Source organism: Cydia splendana, chromosome Z, assembly GCF_910591565.1.
Source record: "Cydia splendana chromosome Z, ilCydSple1.2, whole genome shotgun sequence".
Taxonomy (NCBI): Eukaryota; Metazoa; Arthropoda; class Insecta; order Lepidoptera; family Tortricidae; genus Cydia; species Cydia splendana.
Genome location: NC_085987.1, coordinates 4,814,435 through 4,842,402, shown reverse-complemented (window position 1 = coordinate 4,842,402; position 27,968 = coordinate 4,814,435). Strand labels below are relative to the sequence as shown.

Sequence of the window (27,968 nt, the reverse complement as noted above, 5' to 3'; positions counted from 1 at the left end):
AATAAATTTTACACATGAACATAAAATGACCCAGTAATGGGAACCATAATAGTAATGTTTAATCTAGTTTATTTTGATCGTATAATAAAATTGCATGAGACTTTTATTGCTGAAAAAATGCACTTTTCAAAAACGTTGTCCAAATCATATTGTCCTCTCCTACAGCACTGCTGCATGCATGGGCTCGAAACAGAATTGTCAGTACATTGGCAGAGCCGTACGTGTTACTTTCCCTAGTAATAGCCCTTTTCGCGTTATATTCCTTCCCGTCAAATAAAAAATTAAAAGTCGTTATTTTTTTTCTTCAGTACAAACGGTATTTCTTGTAACTATTTGGATTTAGTTATTGTACAATATTAGCACATAAAATTAAACTACATACATTAGTATAAGCATTAAATATTAATGATTTTTAAACTATAACAATATTTTTGTACAAACGCGAGAACCTCAAAAAATGGTCTGACTAAACGAAAACACATGCATCGGGGCTCGTATACTAGTATACCTACAGTGAGTCAATACCACTATATAGCCAGTAGCCGAAAAGGGAATGCTTAGAAGCAAGAGGCGAGGAGAAGCTTAAAGTCTAAATACAACATTCACTACATTTAATAGTATTTAGAAGACATACTTTAAGCTTCTCCTCGCCTCTTGCCTCTAAGCATTGCGTTTTCGGCTACTGGCTATACAGTGGTACCTACTGACCTATTGAAAAATCCCGGTACTGACCGAACAAGCCGTCTAGCTAGCTAGTTAACATCATGCCACTAGTCATTTCATTCCCTTCTTAGAGGTTCTATTTAAAGTTTTTGAATTAGGGAATGCAAACCGATTTTATATATATATTTTATATTTTTTTATTTACTTTTAATGGGTTCACCAACAATTGTTTACACTTTGTAAAATATAACTACAAACGTTTTAACTACTTATTATCGCTTAGCGTAACAATTACTTAAAGGCAAACATCCATATTCTAAGAAATAAACATTTGTATTTGTATTTTTGTATTTGTATTTAACACCATTTTATAATAATAGCCGGTTATTAAGTGAAATTGCATACAAAGAGAAACCGGTGTGCATTCCCTTATTCCAATACGCTAAATTAGTAAGATGGCTCGGTTCTTAAGCTTGCCTACTTTCATAATCTCATACTTTTATAAGTGCGAATGGGTTAAAATTTTACGCCCATGTTATACTTAGACTAGCGACCCGACCCGGGTTACACAAAACCTTAACAAATTATACACGTAAACCTTCCTCAAGAATCACTCTATTGATAGGTGAAAACCGCATGAAAATCCGTTCAGTAGCTTTTGAGTTTATCGCGAACATACAAACAGACAGATGCGACGGGGGACTTTCTTTTATAAGCACAGTGATAGCTAACAGCAGGCTAACAGTAAGTACATCTCTTTCCCAGGGACCAGCTCGATCCTCGGCCTGTCGGACGTGACCGACAACAAGCTGATCTGGAGACAGCTGCTGGCCGAGCTGGTGGGCACCTTCCTGCTCACCTCCATCGGCGTGGCGTCCTGCATCGCCATCGGCGACACAGCAGGCAACATCACCAGCATCGCTCTGGCCTTCGGTCTGCTGGTCGGCACTATTGTCCAGGTATGTTCTACATGGTATTTAGGATGTACCATTCTGTGAGCTATCCCGTATAAACGTCTTTTAAACGCCGTTGATTATTTTGCTGAGCATTTTTCACATACATTGTGATGGAAAAAAACTCCAATACGTTCAAATCTTCAGAAAATTCTTGTTTGTATGGGACAACGGTAGACAATTTTGTGGAATGCTCCCGTATATAGCTGATACAGTGATTGCCTATGTTAATCTCTGTTATCCTTACTATAACGAGATAAGGTCTACCAATGATATATAATTGCTATTGTTGTTGTTAGGATGTTATTTTTTTTATGTTCGGGCGCCTTCGGATATTTTTAAGAACCAGTGTTTTTGCGACGTATGTAAATGCGTTGTAATATGGCTAAATCGAAAAATAAAGATCGTTCGTTCTTGTTTGTTTTGCCTACACAGTCAGATTCTTGATTGTTTTTTAAATTGTAGTTTGTACTCTACCTATTACTATACGACACGACGGAGGTTTGTTCGAACATCTTCTTCTACTTCCTCGCGTTATGGCGTTTTGCCACGGCTCATGGGAACCTAGGGTCCGCTTGACAACTAATCCCAAGAATTTACGTAGGCACTAGATTTGAACGAACATAGGAAATATTAAGTTAACGCTACTATTATATTTTCACTAAGTGCGTATAACCGATTGTCCAAAACCAAACCAGTTTTTACAGGTACCATTTGTTTATGTTGAATAAGTTAAAAATACCAACACGTAACATCTTTAATGTACTTCCTTCCGCGTAATCAGATAGTGGACGTCGTTTATCGCGACCAGTTTGGTTCAGGTTGAACTGGAACTATTAGCCTAATGGGAACCACAATAGGGCCATAATTGAAGTAAGTAGTTAGTTTCCTCCGCTTTCTAAGGCTTGGAAAGTTCATCTTCATGTGATTTGAAAGTTAGGGTGAGCTCGGGAGGCTCGATTTGTAGGGACGGTTGAACTATTTATCAAAAGTTATTTGAGCGCTAATACCAATGATCGTTAACTTTATTTTAAAATTATGTGGAATAATTTAAAGTTTTGGTACAAATTCCAGAAAGTTCCACTTTACGGCACTTGTTACTTTTTACCTTTATTATTTAACTTTTTTTTAAAGTCATTCTGACGCTCCCGATGAAGTGCGCCGCGCGCACCTAATTGTTTTTTAATCTTTCATTAAATGCATGGTTATTAATAAAATGTGTTTTCGTGTCTTGTATCATGATAATATGGTTTTTATATGAATTTAATTACATAGATAATTCTGATAAATGACCATTAGTCCTGCGCTAAACTCGTTAGTGACGTTTGACGTTTTCATTTAAAAACTGGCGCCGTTTCATGTCAAACTAATAAGAAAATGTCTTAACAAAAAATAAAACGGTGATTTTTATAAGTATTATATTTTTATGTTTTTATATATATTTATTTTACTATATATTTTTTATATACATATTATGATATGCCCGCCATGCGAAATATTTTAATTCATATAGGATAAGAGGATTGTGGCTAATTTTCCAAGGAACAATAGAATTATTATGATGATTGTTGTTCACAAGTGTCTTTCTTGCCCCGGTGTCCTACCTGACCTTACTGTTTGTTACTTTAATTGTGTTAGAAACTTTAATAGGACCCTGAAAAATAAGTAATTAAGTGCATGTAAGCATCCTATATATTTATTTCATGAAACAGTGTATTTAAACAGCATTTTCTTTTCAACAAAAATTACTTATTTACATGAAGAACAAAGCAGCGTTAGCAGTGTTCAATTGTTCTGTAAATGTTATGTGAACTTTTTACTGATACTAATAGAATTTTCAAAGGCGTAAGTGCTTTGAAGATAGGCCTTTATCACGTCAAATTTGGGACATAATGTTTACAAAACACCTTACATAAAACGCTACCGTACCGTTATCTATCACAATTGCCAGGAGCCGGCGTAATCTTTCTGCATATAGAGATATAGTCGCCGGACAAACAGACTGACATCTCACTTACACAGTAGGTAAATATGACACAGAATCTTACTACATTTTAAAGACTTAAATCAATATTATGATCTGCCTGTTGCACTTTTCAAAATATCGATAAGAATTGCGACAGGCTAAAATGAATTATTTAAGTACCTTGGTATGTAAATGAAAAATGAAAATGAAAAAAGTTTATTGTATAAATTTAAACATACAGTAAATCACGACCCTGTGTCCTGAGCTAAAATGTAATGAAAGTTCTCTAAAATATTACAGGTTGGTCATTACGGTGGCCATATTACGTTGACAATTTTTTTTTCGTAGTATTTTTTCTTATTAACACATCTTGTACAAAATGTCATTAAAAATATAAACTAGGTACAATCATTTATTTACCCGAAACAAAACGTATTATCTTCAAAAAGTTCTTCTTTGACTTTGGTACACAAACGCAAACTCTTTTAAAAATTGTCAACCATATGCTCAGTAAAAAATCTTTGTCAATGTATTTTTGACAATGTGACAGACAGACAGACGGACAGTGGAGTCTTAGTACGGGGTACGGCACCCTAAAAACGCCTAGGTTTCTTCATACAGGAAACCGTTATTCACGGGTCTGATCAACCTACGTTTTGAATAACGCACAGATATTCAAATAGGTTGAATACTGTTAATAAATTAACGAGGAAATCATTTGATTAATCCGTAAAAGCATCGAACTAACGTACTAATGAACTTTCTCTTTGGACACTTCATCGGCTATACGAGGATTAATGATGTAAACCTTACACATAATATTTTGTAATTAGGCGCTGTCGCGTTAGAAACTCGGGAAAATTAGTTACATCTGATTACTTTTTTACTTTAAAGAACGGGACGGGACGTATTTCGAAAGGCAATATTTGAACATAGCGTAATCTGAGATATCTACACAACTACAGCTCAATCAGCTTAGGTACAGTCGCCATCAGATATATCGGAGCGGCCAAGGTGGTCACAAATATCTAAACACGCCTCTATTGTCAAGGCGTTAGAGTGCGTGCTCAGATATTTTTGAGCACTTCGGCCGTTCCAATATATCTGATGGCGAATGTGCAGTTGTCATTTCAACACATATTACAATAACTATATTTTTTAAGGTTATAAATTTTATGGAGTTGATTACTGTCAAGTGTCACCGTACTCGAGCTATATTTTAAATGCTATAGTACAACTATTACGCTACGCTAAGTAATTGTTTCATTTGAGAGCCGAACAAAATAATACTGGGTACTTATTAATAATTATTTCGGTGGTTACGTATACTAATGCTATTTCCAAATAAAACACTAAACATATATTTATGGGAAGTGTTCACCAGAAACCTGATCAAGTAGGTATTATAATATTTATAATATACTGGGTGACGTTTTTAGGTGATACAAGATGAACGCGATTGTTTACTATAGGAGCAACTCTTTAATCACAAAAAAACCTGTCTTCCATATATACTCGAACTGAGCTTTAGTATGGAACCACCAACATTTGTTTTTGCTATTTTAGCGTTGCTCTCATAACGAAACTTGCTCATACATGCACAGTCGCGTTTATATACTTATATCACGTAAAAAAATACACCCCGTATAACACGTGCTCAGCCAAAAAAAGCTTTTAAATATCACTGCTTCTTTGCTATGATGTAAGATCATCCCAATGATTATGCTAATTAATGACTGCAGTGACCAAAAATCATCAAACCAAAATACTGTGTACTAAAAAACCAACAATGGATTTTTAAATATTTTTTGCCGGCCGGCTGGATGGTTACGTTGTCAAATCAATGTCAATCTTTGATGTCACTATTTGGACCGTGGGAACCCATTATTCTGCATGCTGTTTATTGTCATTATTATGGTACACTTAAACGATAGGTACAGTCAACATCAGTAATAGCGGAACACAACGCGCCAAAAAGAAATGCTCATCAAATCATTTTCGGGTCAAAAACATTCTGTGTTCGCGTCGTTCCTGTAGACATACACAAGAGTTAAGGGCTATAGGAAGGAGAGAAAACGAGCGTGTTCGCGCGAACTGTACATTTTTCTCTTCTGTGGGCAATAGTTAACAGCTTGTGGGCATGTAAGTAATGATTTTATCACAGTTCTCTGAATAAAACGAGGACCTTTTCACGTGGATAAGGGTTAAATAAGAAAATTAACCTTTATAGCCCTTAACTCTTGTGTATGTCTACAGGAAAGACGCGAACACAGAATGTTTTTGACCCTTTCCATATAGAGATCTTACTACTTTTGCGTATTTTTAGCTCGAGTAAAAATCACCCATTCTGACTTCTGACTCGAACTATTGGCGCTTTTACGCCGTTCGAGTGCCAACATACCTAGTAATAAGTGCCTTACATCCCTTGGTTAACAATCTACCTACCTAATACTAAGTATTTATCAACCGGACTCACTTGTGAACTATTTAGTTGGGCGTGTTGTGTAGGCGGTTACTTCCATTCAGATTTGAGCCTCAGGTCGTTAGGGGACCGGTGTCAAGGCCGACATTCGGGTATTTTGCACAGCGACCTCACGACCGCCTAATGGGCGCATCGTGTCATGCAAAAACCTTTAATTGTATCATGTCTATGTTGCTTTATGATTATATTTAGAATGTAGAGCAGCGATACTCAACCTGTCGCCCGCGGTCCGCATTCGCCCCCCGCCGCCGCAGCTTGGCTTTTTAGGTGGCCCGCCAGCTGATCCTGGTATAGATCCTTGACATCTGATCACCTTTAAGGAAATGTATCTTGCGGCCCGGGGCTACATGCCAAAACCGTCTAAAAAAGGTTTGAGTATGGCTGATATAAGTAGAGAGACCCCACACTAGCTTCTTTTGAGGGTTGGCGTATAGTCAACGATGTGGAAAATTGTCTCGCTGCACAACGCCAACGTTGCGTCGAGCAGCAGCTAAAGGGTTGACTAAGAGCCGAGCCGACGCTCGGCAGACGCTAGTATAGGGTCTCTTAGAGTTCAGATGTTAACAACCTTTCCTGGTGACTTATATAATGAAATTAGTGCCCAATTTGTAGTACTCTAAAACATGAAGGGGTTTTCTTTATTGGTAGGTATTTATATTTTTCCGAGCGTCTTTTCTTGACACCTCACTACGCCCCACTTGAGCAGCAATTTTGAACGGGAGCTCCTGCTGGGGCTGTAAGTTGTATTGAAAATAATAAAATAATTCCTATACAAATAGACCCGTTTCCAGTCCTTAATTTGCATGCCTAATGCCTATAAATAGAAGATATAATTAATACAACTTTTTATTAATTACTTACTACCTACGCATCTTCATTATTAAAAAAACATTAAATGAATGCCTCATTATAATTGAGGTGTTTTTAACTGATTGAATATACAGTTACTAGTAACAAGAGTATTGTATTCATTATAAGAATAATAGACAAACCTGCATAAAGCATGTGATGTTCTTCACAATAAACAAAAGGTGTCAAGTTCATAACAAATACTCATCCCACGCCTTATTTATTATAAAAAGCGCAGTGATAAGTGGATGTATGTATGTATTTAACCTAGATTGGTTAAAACAATATTTTTATTTGAACTAACCATAGATTAGCGAAGTAGTCACGATGCGTTGCGCAAAATGATCCAAACATAGATCATGAGAGATCTATGGATCGCTACTGCCTGTTGACATGATTTGTAAGGACCTGACGACCTATAGGTACAGTTGACTGTATTATTTGTGTGTAGGTATTCGTAGATACGAAAATGTAATTTGATAATGTTGCCTGTTCTAACATCTGGGTTAAACAGGTTGAAACTCTTCCTGTAGACAATATAACGATTAGGGTCCATTTTACTAAGGCTTGTAAAGAATAGATAGAGGGTATGACAATGCCTTTAAGGGTCCAGCAAGAAAATTAAGGCTTTAACGTACATATAACAAATGTACCTTTACCTTTCTGTTCACAGAAAAGACTACGCTAACTATTAGTTTTAGAAAAAAAAAACTACAAAAAATAAACGTAAAAAAATTGGGAGGGATTCTAATTGAATTAAAATGTGTGTTAGGGGAAAGAGCGCAGATGCATTTTATCGACACAGACACCGGTGTTGCATACAAATATTTAAAATGAAAGTCTTTCGCCAACGTTGTTTGAATACAGAATGAAATCGAGATCAGTGTACCAATATGTATGTACATAGATAGGTACGTATTCAGCGTGGACCTTTCCGGAAATGGGAGATAGTTTAGCCTTAGCTCTATATTTTCTCCATAGATACTAGTTAATATGGGCAACTGCTTCTGAATTATGGTCTTTTAAACATCCATACAAAAAACTACTTTGTTCTAACCCTAACAGGTGACAGGGTCAATGAACTTACTTGTAAACAATCGTTAGACGACATGTTAAGTTTTGCCCCTTAGGTAGGTTTTCATAGGTCTTCTGGCTACTCGGTAAGAATCGTCGCAGGATTTATGTAAGCGATTCTAAGCGTGTGGCTCCCCTTGTTTTGTTTTTGGGTGTAGTATGTATGTAATTTCTCAATATTAAATAGTACTAACGACAATAAACAGTGCAAATGGTGACATTGACAATCACTCAAAAGTACTCAATCGTCATAAACAATAAAAAATTATATCGTAACCTCTTTTACCATGAACCTCTATGTTTACGGAGTAATAAAAAGGTTTGACATGTTTCATAAAATTGTTTTCGAATAAATTGAAACCGTGCCCAGGTTGAACAGGATTATTTTTCATGTAATAATTGTGTTTGATTATTATTTTGGTTTAAAACGTGCATGAGAAATATGAAATACTTAATTAATTGCATTTCCTATAATTAACGAACCTCTTTGCGTGGTTGAAAATCAACACTATGGTTAGAATGTACATTGTCATTAACTTTACCTAATGTCATATTCGATAAAAATGCCTTTGTTGATTGTTTAAATTTGCTTTTATCATACGCGACATGCAACTATAATGCGGCTGATTCTTACACATAGAGAAACATATCTGGGTGTAGGACGCATAAGACTGAGCGTAGGACGATTTTACGTACTTTTGGTCGACATTTCGATTGCTGACAATCAGCTCATTGTACCACGAACCAGCTCGGAATGACCAACAAACGTGGATGATGTGTTGAATTGTTGATCAACTAGCGGCTGACTAGAAGAACGAATGCGGTACCTATTTTGAACGGAATCCAAAGGTTAATGCATACACTATCTCATACTCGGCCACGGGCTGCATCATGCATTGTAAGAGGTGGAGGAACATTTGAACGCCGTATGTGAATGTGAACATACTGTAAGATATGGTTAAAACTAATAAAGATCTTAATTGATATTAATATTTTCGCACTTATTTCGATTATTGAAATTTACGAGCTCAATTTCAAAAAAATCTAAATTTTGAAAGCCTTTATCTCGGAAACTATTCAATCTACAGAGACAGTTCTAATATCTTATTGTAGCAAATTTAGTCTTCTTTAAAAACGTCTAAGGAAGGTACTATCAAAAACTAGTCCTTAAGAGCCAACGGGAGTGGTCATTTCTCCATACAAACGTACTCCTCGTTTTCCTCCGTGGTTTTTGAAGCTAGAGCAATGATTTTTTCAACACAGATTAATATTGTCAATATCTGTGTCGGACCGTTTTGCTTTTTTTGATATTTTTGTTTTTTAAGGCGCTAGAGCCCTTCAAAAATGGCCAAAATGGCCTAATTGACTATGCCGCAATGAGAGGCGTGGCATTCAAAACTGATATCAATTAGCCAAAAAAGCAAAACGGCCCGACACAAATAATTTCATAATCATTTAGATTTCCAAATTTGGTTACGATTGGTTAAGTTTTGGAGGAGGAAACAGAGGAGTACGAAACCTCGATTTTTGAGATTTTTACGCAGGATTTTTCGCCTTGTCCTTATCGCACTACTTTTAGGTGCCGCTTCCGTTAGCGAGACGGGTATATTTACCTAAAATATTTAAAACTCAGCTCCTGTTTCGTCTTAAGGGTTAGAATCGCCCAAAACTAAACAAAAACCGAAATTTTCGCAGGTTTTTCGATTTTTGACAAAGTTGCGTTCGGCGCTCAAGGTCACAAACTTGGATTATTAATTGGGCCAACATCATAAATAAGTCTGCAAAAAATCAGAACTACCGGATTTGACGCAGAAGAGCCACGTTACAAAATTCTACAATTTCACTGGATTAATTGGCCCATAGATAAATACGTTAAAACTAGCATACATGTTATTATAAAATATATCTTAAAACTAAAAATATAACAATGGCTGCGATGCAGTTCGCAACCCCGCAGTGCCACGGAGCCGACCGCGGAACCGCTAGGTAGACGATTTTTATTCATATTTAATGGAATATAGGTAATCTTATGCCAATTTTATAATTATTATCTAATTTAAAGTGTTATGTATGTTGTTAATTAAAAGTAGCATTAAATGACGTTAAATTTAACTATCTACAAATAGAGAATTTATTCAAGACTTAATTTTCATTGACTTTCAATCAGCTGTCTAAAAGTGAATCGCGACGCGACCGTGACCGCACTCAACATCTACGAGTAGGACCATGCAAATCGATCATATTGTACATATTACCATCCCAGTATTGTACACACTTGTATTGTCGTTTGTTTAATGTTGGCAATAAAATTTTGTGTATACACACGTGTGTATTACATATTATAAGGTCATGGGAATATTATTGTGAAATTTCAATGCACCTGATTATAAATTCAGATTTAGCATTTAATGCTCATGATTGAAAGCTTTTATAGTAGGTACTTATCTAACTTGGCTTGAAGCGTTTACGACTTTATTTTTGATATCTCAAGACGACACAAAAGTTCACGAAAACTGTATAAGATTTTTACTTTTATTTCTGAGTTTTTTCTTCCATAAATAAACATATTTTGCCATAGAAATACGACATTCAAATAATAGTCAAACATGAACGAAGATATTCGGGTTTATTTTGACCATTGGGAGCTTTTGGGCTATAGTTTGGATGGTTTTATGATTCTGTCACTCTTCCCATAACGTTTTAGATGACTTTGTATTTTTAACAAATATTGTTACATTTAAACATAGTACATAAAATAAAAACATAATAAATAAACTAAACATTAAAATTATTTAAACTATAATAAATCTTAACGTACCTAAACTTATAAATAAAAAATGCTCCCCAGGTTACCTTCGTGCGTTATGGCAGCGTTACCTTTTTGGATGGCCAGGCTTATCATCCGGCCGAGGTAGCTGCCAGCCCTCCGGTCACATTACATCCATTTTAGTCTCCATTCTCCCACCATGTACTATTTATTACATTATTGAGCCATAAGTATACTGTGATGTTCACTTAACATCATTAATCTAGTTTACTTTTAGAGGAATTATATTTATTATAGGTAAATAAAACAATTTATTATTCGGTCCATACAGAGCGCCCGTAACACAGCGGCCGCCATCATGCGCACCAGTGTTGCCAGCCATCTGCTTATTTATTGATGAACACCACATCTCTTCCTTTTTAACAAATTTGAAATTGTAGGAGAATACATAAAATGAGTCATTGTACAGTACTGTACAACCAAAATTAACTTGCAACACAACACATTTCTAATCAGCATTTAGCTTTAACCAATTGAGTGATAACAATTTGAACAATGCATTTACAGACACTGACATAACTATTAAACTCTTAAATCACGACACACTTTTATAACTCAGTGTTTATATAATGATAAATATGAAGAAGTCGATACTCCAATTACAAATAAGTAAACTTACAGCTTTCCACATAGTCTTAGAAACCTTATTCCTTGTAAATATACCCTTTAGTATACAAAGATAGATAAATAGAGATATTTATTTGCATACCAGGTATTTTACATACATATACATGGACCCTGAAAAGGGTGTAGTAAAATAGGAAGTTTACAATATCACAAGTCCATACATATGACTAAACTACTAATAGTTAATTAATTTTCTAATTGCTGTTATAAGTAATCAAGTAACATATAAATTTTTAAAGTAACAACTACAATACAGATAGCCTCTTTAATATGTTTACAGTCTGATTACAACTATATATTATCTAGCCAGCCATCATATGTTAAGAACAATGAGTGATGTTAGACCACAGTACAATATATATTTTTACTAGAGTCTAATATAGTCCTTAACATGGTTAAGGTAGACTGCTCACTGACACATCAATAACATGTAACATCTGTAACAATAACTGTTTCTTACTTATTAGTATTTACATACATGACATTATTATTATTATCTATTTCCTCTCTCTTTCTTTAAAATTAAATTGTATTACAATGTATACTAGCAATTATCCCAATAAGCCTAGTTTCCCCTCTGGTTTGGAAGGTCAGATGGCAGTCGCTTCCGTAAAAACTAGTGCCTACATTCTTGGGATTAGCTGTCAAGCGGACCCCAGGCTCCCATGAGCCGTGGCAAAATGCCGGGATAACGCGAGGAAGAGAGAGTAGGTATACTAGCAATTATCACATACATATAAAATCAGTTGTATATTAACCCTCTACAGTTAAATACATGTAGAATATATTATTTTCATAAAAATTCCATGCAATAATTTAGTAGTTTAAAATATTTATATAGGAGCCAGTTACCTTATCAAATTCCTAACATTCTATTCCATAATTTTAATCAGTAATCAGTCATTAGTTGCTTTCATAGGTACATACATAAGGTGGTACATTTGAATAAGAAACAGTTATGAACCTGGGCACTGCAAATAACAACTTTTAGTAACTAAAACTCTTAGCTTGCTACATTCTATAAAATAACATTTTATATTATTTAGTTTAGGTAAAAATATTAGTTTAAATGCCACTTTTATTACCCCTATAAGTATTATTAACAACTTGTACCTAAAAGTGTTTAATGCGACCAGATTGTCAAAAGCATCAACAAATAGTGAAATTGTAACGTAGTATAGCTTTCTTGGACAAGCCGGAGCTTTAGAATTTTCCTTTGCACCATAAAAATAGCATATTTCAAAATAAATAATAGATAGTGAAAAACATCTCAACAAGTTTCACATAGTTTTAAATTCCTGGGTATCATACACAGTTCTACAAGTAAATATAAAGATAAATATGCAAACTTAACGCAAATGCGCTATAATCGTTAAACATATCTTTAGGCTACAGACTTCTGTCACTTATCTAGTGAGAACCACTATAATCTGTGCATAAATTTTACATCATTGTTCATAAATAATTATGTATAACAGTATAGTTACTTCCTGAAAATTTAAATATACATAGTTAAATATATCTTACTATGACTTTGCTGTTATCATATTAACAATGACTGCACTTTACAGATGTGTAACACTGAAAAGCTTATGTAGTAAGGAATTAATATGCTGAATATCTGGTCCAAATCCTGTGTTGGTATATCTATTAACAAAACTTGTTTATTTACTACTTGCCTTTGTTGCCTAATAGGTACTCATGTATGAATATGATCTGAACTTGTAAATTTTAATCAGTTGTCTGGTCATATAAATATAGACAATGTCGTGTCGTATCGTTATTTACTTAATAAAGAATCCAATACCAAACTTTGGAAACACCAAACAGGACTCCACAGACCTTTCGCCAGAAATCTGAACAAGCGATATACTGTAACGCACATGGTTTTGCATTACATCCCAAATGGACTGTTTAGCACGTAGCCAGTTGTCAGCCGCATATTCCAACATATCTTTGGCATTGTCACCTGTAAGAGAAATACAGAAAATTCATCTGTTACGCTATGGGTGTGTTTATACCTATTTGGGTAGGTATGAGAAATTCAAACAGTTGTCTGTTGTGAACCATTAATCACTAATCAAGTTGATGGACTAATAATTTGATCTTGTCATCCTTGACTAATACAGTAGACTTGTTGACTGGTAGTATAAGCAGTATACAACTATACAGTGGTAGGTAATTATTTTATTCTGATGATCTCATCCAAAAGAGTATTTACTTAGTCTAACTACTTAGACTAAGTAGATAACTTCTTAAAGAAAAAAAAAGGTTTTTTTTTTTTTTTTTTTTTTAAATCAGTTTTTGCTTGATAACAGCTTTGGTAGGATGGTTTGTCTTGTAAGGGTGTGTTTTGCTAAAATAGCATAACAAGCATAAATGTATGACCATAAAAAATGTATTTTATTGGGGATTCTAATGATGTTTGTTTTGACATCCATTTAAATAATTCGGATTAAGTAATGCTAATATCATGTAATTTTACCACATATATTCATTGCTACTTTGTAATGTACACATTTTCATGAATTATTGAGTTTAATAAGGGTACAACATATAATCCCTTACAAAAGATGATTTTATACCACCGGACCTAATGTATTTATTATTTCATATACAGGCAGGCAGTAAAGCAGTACTTTTACAAATGCAAACGATACAAGTCCAAAATATGAATACCGATATGTCCAATTTGTTTTTGATTTCGACAATGTGACTTGAATCACTGACATTCATGATTTGACAGTTCTGTCATAGTCACTAGTTAGGTTAAATCAAAACTTCATTGAGATTTTCTTTTACTTACACTTACCCTATTTCCAGACATTTACGGTTGTACAATATACTTTCCAAACATGGCTTGTAACATACCATATGTGATGAGATCTTTATACTTCACGCTGTTAAGCCAGTCTCCATTTCTGGTCACTGATATTTCTTCGAAAATGTCGTACAACACCTATATAGACGTCTTGCAAATATAATTATATAGTTAACAACATTGTACTTATTTTAGTTGCTAGTCTGAATGTGTTAAACTATACTTTTTTATATTATATTTAGGACATATTGTGACATATCCATGATTTTAACACTTGCAACAACATCCAATATCTACATTCTGCTCCGTAAGTTTGGAAAATCTGGTGATGGTCAAGAAACCTGAAAACTTACACAACCTGTTAGTCCATGTTTGCCACAAAACTGTAACGAGCACAGTTACACATTCCTGGAGTACATATAAGAATCTAGTAGATTCAATATTGTCTTGAATCTAATCTGGAACATTACTTTTATTTATTAACATTTAACTAAACACACAACATTGTTCTGAAACAATCTCTATCTGTCAAGTGTCAAAAGTCTCTGTGACATCTGACAGTAGCAATGGACTCTATAGTACTATAGATAGTTTAGCCAGGGACTGTCTCATTTCAACCATAGAGAGACAAAATCATACTGTCTTTGTCTTACGCTAGAACTAGCACCCAAAGAAAGGTTGAGTAGTTTTTCTATTCCATGTTACTAACAAATTTGTGTTTGCCAGCTTCACATTACAGGATTTGTTAAGAACTAATAAAGTACAATACAACTCACATTCACTTCTTTACGTTCCATTTACTCATGGTATTAAGTATATTATTTATTACATCATTAAATGTTGCTATTACTTTGCAAACTCAACCATATGAGTTCCTTAACATCATAATATATGTAGGTATGGAAATTTCCCATTAACCATCTTGTTGATTCATGATCAACCATTAGTTCCCATCATTTTATGGGGTTGATGATGTTATCCTTTACGACTTGGCGTACAAATCGTTAACATCATCATTTCGGCAACAGCCAGTAGTCATTTTGACATTTTTCGTTTCAAACGATTTTTTCCCATCATTTTATGGGGTTTATGATGTTGTATTACAACTTGGCGTACAAGTTGTTAACATCATACTTTCGGCATCAGCCTAAGCCAATAACTTGTTGGCATTTTTATGTACATATATATGTACACACAATCACTGCAATCGCTCATAGATCTTGAATTGAATAGCCTAGATGACAAACATTGTAATTAATTATATCATTTGTGCCAGTATATTTTGAGAATCATTAATGTTTACATGAGATCCGTTAAAGGTCAACACAAATGTTCTTAGTTTGACCATCATACTCCAAGCACAAAACAGACTTTACTATGCAGTACCTACAGCAGGTACTTAGACCTTTTGGAAATATGGAAACAAGTAAATTTATATTTTGCTGGTGAATATGTACATCGTTTATAGTTTGCAAGGCAACTACATAGGTACATGTATTCTTGCATAAAATGTAAAGAAGTATTTGAAACAGAAACTGCTACAAAATACAAGTTATTGTTTTATAGAACATCTTGTATTTTACCATATGAAATAGATAAGGAATCTAATATTTGATACAATTATCCATTCTTCCCTTTTAAAAAGAAAAATAACTTTTAGTTATAACTTAATCTTGTATTGTATTTCCATATACTTAGGTATTTCTATATTATCAAATTAATTTTGACGAATTGCTCTATTATTTCAACAGACTGTATTATAAAATTCAACATTTGTCATCTACCAATGTACTTTATTTGGTTGAATGTCCAAAAGAACCATACACCATTTCCTAATCCTCAGACGCCTCCGAGTTACACCCATTACAGGCATCTGAAAGTCACTCATATCTTGTATTTCTCACGATTTCATTGTTTTGTACTTTATTTTGTTCTGATATACATGCGTTCGTTTTGCAAATCGTCGGCCCTGTTTACAAATTAACCAATATGGCGCCAATATTTCATCAATTTGCAATTTGCGAATTTCATAGGTACTCACGGTTTTACCTCGTCGCCACTTGTGATGTTCACTTAACATCATTAATCTAGTTTACTTTTAGAGGAATTATATTTATTATAGGTAAATAAAACAATTTATTATTCGGTCCATACAGAGCGCCCGTAACACAGCGGCCGCCATCATGCGCACCAGTGTTGCCAGCCATCTGCTTATTTATTGATGAACACCACATATACTATGTATGTAATAGTAGAAATATCGTGCAGGTAACAAGCACCACGTTAGACCGCCTACAAATAGCTAAACTATACCGTATTTACCTGCTACCGTCACAAGACAGAATTACTTAGTATTAGGACTTACATAAGTGCTAGATTGATTTTCTGCAATATGTTATTGTACTGTAATGAGGAAGATGATTCGTCATTGTCGGACGGTGACAAGGAAAAGTATTACCGTAAAACTATCCGACCATAGTCCAGTACCAAAACTTTGGTCCACAAGTTAAACGTAATTTATTATCAATACGAGTACCAAATTTATTTTTGGTGTTGCCTGATATTTTTCTTCATTTTATGAAAATATGTTGTCTCAAAACCAAATAATATTTAAAAAAAAAAAAAAAAAAAAAATTGCTTTTAGTTTCAGCAATCAAAAGCAAATGGTTTTTTCCTACGATTGAAAATTAAAGAAATATACGCTCGTGGACGGAATAGGCCACATTGACCTTACCTAGTTTCAGGACTATATATAGTTGAGTGGGTTTACAGTACGAGATTTTTTTACATGGATTCCTAATTTTGTATCATCTAGAGTCCGTTTAAATAAGTTAACTCTGCACAGACTTAGCACTACTTAGCAGCGACTAATTTCATATGAACATCTTATTTTCATAGAAACTTGGCATTTATGGTAGCACTTCCACACTCCGTCACTTCGTCGTAACACTCAGTTCGTACATAGTTTATTAGTATTTTCGATTTAAATTTTTATACCTATACCTAGGTTCAGAGATACGCATTGAATCGCACCGGGATTCTAACCCCGACCTCTAATTTTAAAGCCGCACCTTTCCGGCTAAGTGTGCATTTTAATTTAGTCCAGTTATTTATATAGTTTTATTACTATATCGATTTATGGACCGAATTTGACCTCAGAGCTAATAGCAACATTCAAAAGCGATAATCGCTAACCTCACCATGTTATCTGTCTATCTGTCTGTTCGCATATCACCAATCACGCTCCAGTTCATAATTCGAATGTTATCGGTTCGTGGCGGATCTTAATTTGTCAAATGTCCCCATTGGTCCGATTAGTTCGATTTAGGCGATAGCGAATCGATCGAAAAAATCGATGTGAGAAAGTTTATTCGGTGACCGCGATTCGATAATTTAATGATCATTCGATTTAGGATCTCAAGTAGCTCTACACATACAGAGTCGGAATAGAGAATTTATTTACTCAGTTATCCGGTAGATGTCTCTGTTACAAGCGTAGAAGTCCTAAATCGCGCTAGCTTTTGTTTCCATTACTCTGTACGTTTACTCTACTATATGTACTAGAAATATTTTTTTTCTTAGAATGCGGAGTACTAACTTTTGATTTAATAAAATAGTATATTCTTACTTAGGGAGCTTTTGGAATATTTAGTTGGGGGTGGGTGGTTTTACGATAGCTAACTAAATGTTGTCTGAACAAATTACCGAACATTGCAAATTGCAAGTAACTAAAAGCTTGTAAAACATACATACATAGTATAGTTGTTAACATGTGTCGAATGCAATGAAAGTGTATCAACCTAAAGTACATTGCATGACCTTTCGCCGTCACCCCGTCCGACCGGTTGTCTCAATAGACGTGTCGAAACAGATCTGTCAACTATTAGCATCACAATGAACAATGACTCAATGTCAACTTTTGGTTTCGTGTAGGTTAGCGTGAACGAGCGTGCCCTCAGATATATCGGAGTGAAAAGGTGCTCGTAGATATCTGAACGCGTCTTTAGTTAGAGCGTTTCAGTAGTACCACAGAAATAAAATAAATTTGAGATAAAAAATATACAATGTTATGTGGAAAAAAAAAGAACAATGATAAATTGATAATGCTCATTTGATCGGATTTACTACCCGGAAGATATTGTTCAGGAAAAATACTTGGAAAACGGCTTTTCCTAAGACATATGCATATGTTTACCTTCATATGAGGAAAAGTCCTTGCATAAGATATTGAGAATATTAAACTTTCTATATAAGAAAATGTTAATTAACAAATGCCTACAGATGGCTTGAAACACCCTTATTTGTGGAAATTGATGTTTATAATATTGTCTTCGGTTATCCCGATAGTTACTTATGAAATAAAACTATTGAAACGGATTATATCACGTATATTGAATACATACTACATCCCGACGTTATGAACCAATTTTGCATGTATAACTGGCCTTAAAATTTATAGTTTGTGATGGTTCATTATTTTGTAAGTGGGTAGTTTTTGCACAGTACAGTTTTTCCTCAGTCACCCGTTGACCACGAACGCTGTAAAGGGTTCGAAAGATCGGGATGTATATTGTATTCAATATACGCGATATAATCCGCTTCAATAGTTTTATTTCAAATTGATGTTTGTTAGTTTTACAAATAAATTTTGTAAATACCTAACTTATATCGCTAGTACACTTCATACAGAGGCCTACAAACAGCAACACTCCTAACTGTACATCGGTGGACCTTATTACAAAAGGCATAAGGTCCACCGATGTACAGTCACCTGCAATAATATGTTACTCTTTAGAAGGCCGTAAAAATATGTGACACGCTCTTATGGCTCTACAAATAAGATCGTGTCAGATATTTTTGCGGCCTTCGTTGTATAACGTATTATTTATTGCAGGTGACTGTACAACCTGCATATAAGCACTGAAAATGTTACTTTAAGTTAAAGCCAAGTCAACAACAGTTAGAAACACACTTTCGTATACAAAAACTTAAAACGCAACCCACATACACTTCGACCAACATAACTTTACCATTTTGAATAGAATTGCCACGCTATATTGAACCTTAAATCATTAATATTCTTCAGTTTTAAGTAGAGCTCCCGATACACGTGTTACACGCTGACACGGGTACCCGTGTTCTTAAGCCCGCCGGGCTTAAGAACCCGAACTACACGAACCCGCCCGGATTCGGAAACGTTTACACGGGTACCCGTGTACACGGGTACACGGATACACGAAATAACGGATCTTATTTACCCGCCGGTTCGACCCTTCACTCTCGTGTAGCGGAGATTCGTGCTATGAAGACATACGATTGAATATGTGGAAGGTTAGGAAGATTCGATTACCTACTTTGCAGTTTTACTGGATTGATTTGTAATGTCAATAATAGGTAGGTAAGTACAATTTGTTTCAATAATCATAAGATTAAAATTAACAATATCTCAGTAACCGTTGACTTCATTGTTGGTATTTCAGTTTCTTCATTGATGTAGTTTTTTGATAATTAAAGTAAACCTAAATACCACCACCACCATGTTACCATTTGTTGGGACGTCAGTCTTTCCGTGACCACAGCTGGTGCAACTCAGCTGAAACGTCGGAATTAAAGGTAAAAACAGTGAAATTACATCGCGGTAGACCCGTTTGTGTAATTATGTGTACAAAACGCGAGAGTTTAAAGTGTTATATAAACCTAAATGATTATTTAATACAAAAGTAGATAGTTATGCTTACTGAAACCAGAGTTGGGCATTATTCGAATCATTTTTAATCTAAATAATTATGGTGAGATTAATATTCGCGAATAAATTATTCGCGAATAAACCATTCGTTTAGAATTTCGAATAAGAAATGAATTATTCGAATAAATTACACGAAGGATTTTTGTAATACACACTCAGATGGCAAATCTGAATAGGTATGCAACTGCAGCGTATTTTAGAGCCAAGGAAAATTTTGGGAAAGGCCCCAACTGACCGTCGCCATCCATGGTGGGGACAAATGGGAATTGTTTATATGCAGCGCCTATTCCCATTTGTTCCCGGCCGGGACAAGTGAGAATACATCCGATATTTGTGTAAAATATTATTATGTAGGGTCTACCCATATGTTCCCTGCGGAGATAAATGGGAATTCACCCATTATTGGTAATTATTAGTAATATGGGAATACACCAATAATGGGCGCATTATTGGTGTATTCCCATTTGTCTCCAATTCACGTGACCTACGCCATGCACGAGGCGGGGACAAATGGGAATGTTTATATGAACTTTAGTGTTCCCATTTGTCCCCGATATTGGCGTTGCCATTAGTCCCCACCTCAAAAGATTGCTATGCAGCGTCTTTCCCCATAAGTTTCTCGCGGGAACAAATGGGAATACACTCTTTATTGGTGTATTCCTATTTGTTCCTGCCCTACGTGACCGCCGCCATACGTGAGGCGGAGGCAAATGGGTACGATTTATATGCAGCACCTATTCCATCAGTTCCCGACGTAGACAAATGGGAATACATCCGAAAATTGTGTTCCCAATTATCCCCACCCCAATAAGGTGGGGAAAAATGGAAAATATTTTTATGCAGGGTCTTCACATATGTTCCCCGCGGAGACAAATGGGAATTCGACCATTATTGGTAATGATGGGTGCATTATTTGTGTATTCCCATTTGTCCCCGATTCACGTGACCTACACCATACATGAGGCGGGGACAAATGGGCATGTTGTATATGAGTTTTGGTGTTCCCATTTGTCCCCGATATTGGTGTTCCCATTTGTCCCCGAGGCGGAGACAAATGGGTACGATTTATATGCAGCACCTATTCCATCAGTTTCCGACGTAGACAAATGGGAATACATCCGAAAATTGTGTTCCCAATTATCCCCACCCCAATAAGGTGGGGAAAAATGGAAAATATTTTTATGCAGGGTCTTCACATATGTTCCCCGCGGAGACAAATGGGAATTCACCCATTATTGGTAATGATGGGTGCATTATTGGTGTATTCCCATTTGTCCCCGATTCACGTGACCTACGCCATACATGAGGCGGGGACAAATGGGAATGTTTTATGAGTTTTGGTGTTCCCATTTGTCCCCGATATTGATGTTCCCATTTGGTGCCGATACAAAAGATTTCTATGCAGCGTCTTTTCCCAAATATCTCTCGCGGCGTGGACAAATAGGATTTTTTTCGAAAATGGTGTGTTCCCATTTGTCCCCACACCAATAAGGAGGGTACAGATGGGAAATATTTATATGCAAATCCTATCACTTCTGTACCCGGCGGGGACAAACGGGAATACATCCGAAAATGGTGTGTTCCCTTTTGTCCTTACAAAAATAAGGTGGGAACAAATGGGAAATATTCATATGCGGCTTCTTTTCCTATATGTTCCCCGCGGGGACAAATGGGCATACACCCATTATTGGTTATAATGGGTGCATTATTGATGTAATCCCATTTGTCCCCTATCCACGTGACCTACGCCATACATGAGGGACAAATGGAAATGTTTTATATGCAGCGCCTATTCCCTTCTGTTCCCGGCGGGGAACAATAAGAATACACCCGTTAATGGTGTGTTCCTATTTGTCCCTGCTTCAATGAAGTGGGGACAAATGGGAAAGATTGTTTGTCTTTTCCCACATGTTCCCGAAGGGGACAAACGGGAATACCCCCATTATTGGTGTATTTCCAGTTGTTCTCGCCCCACGTGACCGCCAATACATGAGGCGTATTCCCAGTTTCCACACCTCAAATCAACCAACCAGATAAACCGATAGAAAACATTTTCTTTTTACTATTGGGATATAAAACAGCTAAATAGTTATTTTGTAAGCTAACTATTCGACAATATTATTCGCAAATAATTTATTCGTGGGCTATTTTATTCGCCGAATAAATTATTCGCGAATGAATTGAACACGAATGATCATTCGAAAAAATTATTCGTCATTCGCGAATGATTTGGTAATTCTCATTCGTAATTCGTCATTCAAATTAATTTTGCCCATCTCTGACTGAAACTACCACGAACGGAATATGTTATATTTTCCTTTAACAAAATCGCATTTTGCTCACTGTTAGCAAAGCACCCTTGTTCGAGCTGCTGAGGTGAAAAATAAATTAAATTGGTACAACACATATCAATCACATTGAACATCCATATATACATTACTACAATCTCCGCTACACGCCAACGACGGGTTAGGCCCGCGTGTATTTAAGGTCCGTTTCGCCGTGTACACGGGTACACGGGTACCCGGATACACGGATCTTAATTACACGTGTGCACGACTACACGTGTAGAACGGGTCAGAAAACCGTGTACGTGTAGTTCGGAAACGGGTACCGAACACGTGTACACGAAACCCGGACACGACCGCGAGCCCTAGTTTTAAGTTAGTTGTACAGTATTTTAAACGCAAATGATTTGAGTGGTGCATTTATGAGGTTTACTATTTGCAAATGTTACTTTAGCTGTGTTTATCGAACCTTCGAACTAAGGAGGATTAGTAAATAAAGTGGGTAGGTACTTTAATAGTCGCGCATTAACCCCTTTTTAGCTAATAGGTATTTTATAATATAGAAATACTATATTTTCACACTTGTACTTAATGATTCTTAATAATAGTTTTGCTGTGCTGTTAAAAATGTATTTTTGATGAATGAAAAAAGGTTTTTTCGCCGAGGATTCTAACAAACCCAAACTCAATAAAGCTGCGTTGTTATATCACCTCGTTCCTTTGATCACATGCGTGGCCACCTTCTCAAATGTCATAATAATATTGTCACTGGTCTTTCATAACTAGGTAAAAAAGAAACAAACAAAATAAATACAATTCGTGTTAATTGAAAGTGGTCTAATTTACGTTGAATTTATTTGTACTACGGGTAGGACCGTGGGCCTCACCGGGATATGGATGTGTTCATCCGATTGTTGACCAATATTTTGAAGTTGTAACTCAAATACTCATGTGTGCTTACAATATACGGACAACATCCGAACCACATCCAATTTTGGTCATAGGTAAACATGTAGGTAGGTTTATTTGTTTCACAAATTTCTTGGCAAATTCAGTTTCCTTTATGGAAAAATAACTTTGGTGTTCACCCGGACCAAACTAACTAACTATTTTGGCTCAGCGATCCAAAGAGAATCTTGGCCTCCGAAACGAGAGCGTGCCACCTGTCCCGATCCTGCGCAACTTCCTGCCAGTTACTGACGCGAAGCTGAAGCAGATCCGCCGCCACACTGTCTTCCCAGCGATACCTGGGCCGACCCACCGGACGGCTACCAGTCGGTCGTCCTAAGAACGCCCTCTTGACAGCCCGATCCTCTCCCATTCTGAGTAGGTGACCGAACCAGCGGAGTCTGTGCGCTTTCGTTTCGCCGACGATATTGGGTTCGGCCACTAACTCCTCGATCTCGGCATTTTTCCGGATCCTCCAGGTGCCGTCATCTCTCTGAATAGGTCCCAGGATCTTGCGAAAAACTTTTCTCTCTGCTACCAGGAGCGGACTTTCTTCTTTTAGTACGGACCTTCTTTCACCCGGACCAAATGTGGCAAAAATACTGGCTTCATCGGCATTCCCTCGCTGAATATTCAGTGAGATTTGTTGGAACAGGGTGCGTAGCCAACGTGCAATCGTTAACGCTCCGTAGCGAACGAAACGCAACTGTCACTGTCGCACTAGTGTGGAAGAATGATAGAGAGAGGTGACTACGATACGCTACGGAGTGTTAACGATTGTCACATAGGCTACGCGACAAGAACCAGAGCGAGGATCCAGCCCCTTTCTCTCAGTCGTCGCCCTGTGTCCCTGTTAAAGGTTATGGACTCGGAAAACCACGGTACCCAACTGTTATTCAAAGGCAGGACGTCTAAACATACCCGGTAGCCGATTATATTTTTAGGGTGTCTTTCTAACTTGTAGGATACTTATGGCGGTAAGACTCAACTTAAATGGACACCAAGCCACTGAACATGGACGTCAAACTAACCCATTCATTTTGATGAAGAGCTTACTTGACATTAGTTAAATATTCGTACGTTTTGCAATACAGAACGCCCATTGTCAATGACACCCCGAGGCACTACAGTTTTAAGTAAGTTAACACTAACCTCTCTTAAGATTTCGTTAATCCAATCTTCCTTAGTGCAACCGCAAATTTCATTCTCAATTTCTCCACCTTTGACAATAATTACTAGGACAAAAGGTACTCTGTGTGTTAATCCTGGTTTCATAGTAGGGCCCCATCAATTTTAAATACTTATTGAATGCTAATTGTAGTTTTTAGTACAGTCGACGTCAAAGATATGTTTACACTTTTTGCCTTATTACAAAGGAGTAAGGTGAAAAACTGTAAACATATTTTTGACGTCGACTCTACATGTATACCTATGTGCAAATAGCTGACAGTCTCCAAAAAATTAGTTTTCAAAAAAATCTACGAAATTTCAGGAAAATTTCACAGGAAACACGCGAAACTTTCATTATGGAAATGGAAAATCTATTCTCATACAAAAATAAGTATCAGCAGTGTCCGAATTAATTTCCATGTGTAAATTTCGCAGTTTTGGAAACTTTCCCGCAGCACAACAGTACTTATAGGTATATATAGGTATATGTGTTGACCTAAATGATTGACTATTAAAACAGCCTACATACTACTACTACACAAGGTTACATACTACTTGAACGTACTTAATAGGTAGATTTAATTCTAAATGCGGGCAATTGTGAAAACTAATGACTTGTTAAATGGGATTTGATCGATCGATTTAAAATTAGCTTACCTAATACGCCTATTCGCAAATCACATGTGTCGACATTTATGACTATTCGCCTTAGATTAGAGCATTTAATAAGCGGAGTCGCCTTTAAGAGCTTACCCCTGTGCCGAAAACCTTGCACAATTGTGCAAACTTTTGTACAGACTGGCGTTTATCTGACATGGCTATTTGTAGTATTTGTATATTACGTACAAATCATGTACTTACAAATAGTCATACATTACAATAGGCAGACTGTTTTGTACAGAAAATGACAGTCAGGGCATCTCCAGTTACTAAATGCTCTAAGCTATTCGCATAATGATTGTGCTAAATCATAATCACTGTTATTACTTTTGCTACTGGTGAAACTAGTGCCTACCTACGCCATGTCTTGGAATTAGTTACCAAGCATCATTGCAACATGCACATCTTTTATTGGAAATAAACGGTCAAGCAATGGGTCCTATAAACCTATACTTACAGATTTGACCAGTTTATCAACCTTTTTTGGATCGGATGTTCCTGACAATATCTTTCCAGTTTTCAATTCTGCCAAAGTAGGAGTCTGCCTGCTAGAATGAAAGTTAATAGTTGTCTTCCGCTATTGCAGAACTGGTAGCCGGAAATACTAGGTTTTAGTTAAAGACTTTAGCGAGAAAGTTCTTCGCATCAACTTCACCTTACTTAGCCGATAGAAATTAAAACTCAACGAACACACACAAACAAACAAATAGATGAGGTCATTGTGGCTAATTCCATCATAGTGACTATATATTCCGTCCACGATCGTATATATCTTTGATTATCAATCGTAGGAAAAACCATTTGCTTTTGATTGCTGAAACAGTAATCGCTGCTTTGTCGACGAAATTATCAATGTTTTTCGTTGTTCGAGCAAAACGCTAGTGGACGGAATAGTCCCTATGACGGAATTATCCACATTGACCTTACACTAAGAGCTAAATAAACAGTTAAAGATATATAAATATTCCTAATGTTATTGTAGCCTGATAAAGACCCACTTGTAGTCGTATGTGTCCCACTGCTGGGCTCTGCTCCAATTGAAAGCCATGTTTGGCTAGTTGTTGAGAAATGCGCCCGTTTTGTCTGGCCATCACCTCTTACGCCAACCAACACTCTTTACACATTACAGCCGCATCCTCTAGCTGCCAGAAGGCCTATAAAAAGGTCTTCCATTTGAATATTTTGTATAACAAATCAAAATTGAATTTGTCTTGACAAGTTTTGATTCGTTGGCGGCTAGATGTTATATTTGTTGTAATATATAAATATATCTAAGATCCGTAAATACTCAATTTTCATGTCGTTCGTTGTTTTTCATATATGTCGTCGATGTTAGCGTTGGTACTATGGATTATCTCTACCAAATATGTTTTATATCCTTACATACATATGTCTATCACTAATCATGCACCGTACTTACTGCGACATTAAGACCCCATCAATTTGTATTGCCACATATATTTAAAGATACTTAGCGAGGGCTTAGTCGTGAACTAAGATTAGTTTTGCTATTTGCGATTCGCGATAAAATAACTCAAGCGACGTGGTTTCGCTCTGAGGTCCGTCGTTTTGCACGAGACAGAGAATTCGACCACGTTCAAGGCAAGACATCATTCATGATTATCGTAGTTTCCGGAGAGTCACTGTTTTTTAGTCCAAGTATGGACTGTCGAGTGCAAAAACTGTAGTTAAAAAGGCCATTGAACTGAGCTTGTCTGAATATCACTTTCTTGGAGAGTGCGCTTTCGCGACATAAAATTATACGTCAGTAGCTGCATGTACTCGTATTAGCGCAATTTTCATAAGTGTGTAGGTATTCTGTTTAGTCAGTAATTTCTGCATAGATTGCAATTAATTTGTAAGCTGTCTGTACTTAGATATTACTATACACATCTACTCGGGTGCAGTCATGTCAGTTCTGAACACACATACATAGTTACAAGAGGTTATCTGTAGGATTCGTTCGAACCCGCTTTGCAACTAAATCCCAAGAATTGCTACCTATACTGATAGTAACTGCTACAAAAGCGACTTTCCAACCCAAAAATAAATGTTTCTAGAGGCGGACCAAGCTAACTCTGAAATTATGACGTTTATAAATGAAACGCCCTCACTTTTTAGTGTTCCGTACAAAACTTTGTTCACGGAACACTTATGGGATCACTTCGGTCTTGCAAATCAGTCATTTTTTGTTCAATTCTGTGCAAAGTTAGCTTAGACGGTCTCTAACACTTTTGCTTTCGACTGTACCTCGTTAAGAACGTTACAATTGGCATCTGAATAGCAAGATTAATTGTCTACTTCTGATGTTTACGTACTCAGATGATATTACGTGCGCTTTTTGTGTGGGAAACTTCTGTCCGTCTCGGACGAATCAAATCCGGATAATACCAGTTCTCGCGCGAACTAAAACTACACAAGATTATAGGGTTCCGGAATTGGGAAGTGTTTTATTTTCGGATCGTTCAGAGTGCGTGCTGATAATTTGCAGTAAGAGTTAAAACCGTGAGAGTGTAGCACAGAATCAGCTACAAGACAAGCATACTTAATATATCCCTTCTGGTAAATTAAAATCTATTACTGCGAAACTAACTCTGTCCGTCTGACTGTCTGTTATCTCTTCACGCTTAAAAAACCGTTGAACCGATTAAGATGAAATTTGGTAGGTATGGAGATAGTTTGAGGCCCGGAGAAGGACGTAAATAGGATAGTTTTTATCAATCGTCTTCATTTCACGCAGACAAAGTTGCAAACGCTTCATAATACACATCCCCTCCATCCAACCATCCATCCATCCATCACAGCCTGTGTACATACTTGTGGAGTATATAAATACCCACGTGGTTCCAAAAACATAGACCAGAGAAAATGTGGATTTCGTATTCAGCGCGCTA

At 36.3% G+C, this 27,968-nt stretch overlaps 1 protein-coding gene and 1 long non-coding RNA gene across 7 annotated transcripts in view; both read left to right on the top strand.

Moving 5' to 3' along the window:
• LOC134804314 (uncharacterized) overlaps window positions 1-27,968 on the top strand; it is a 538,216-nt gene that overhangs the window by 468,919 nt on the left and 41,329 nt on the right. The window lies entirely within an intron of this gene.
• The window catches only part of LOC134804294 (aquaporin AQPAe.a), a 109,542-nt gene that overhangs the window by 40,245 nt on the left and 41,329 nt on the right, over window positions 1-27,968 (top strand). For all 5 annotated transcript variants that reach the window (XM_063777298.1, XM_063777299.1, XM_063777302.1 and 2 more), the window contains one exon: window positions 1,429-1,622. In XM_063777298.1, coding sequence (XP_063633368.1) covers window positions 1,429-1,622 — 194 coding nt within the window. The remainder of the gene's footprint in view (window positions 1-1,428; window positions 1,623-27,968) is intronic.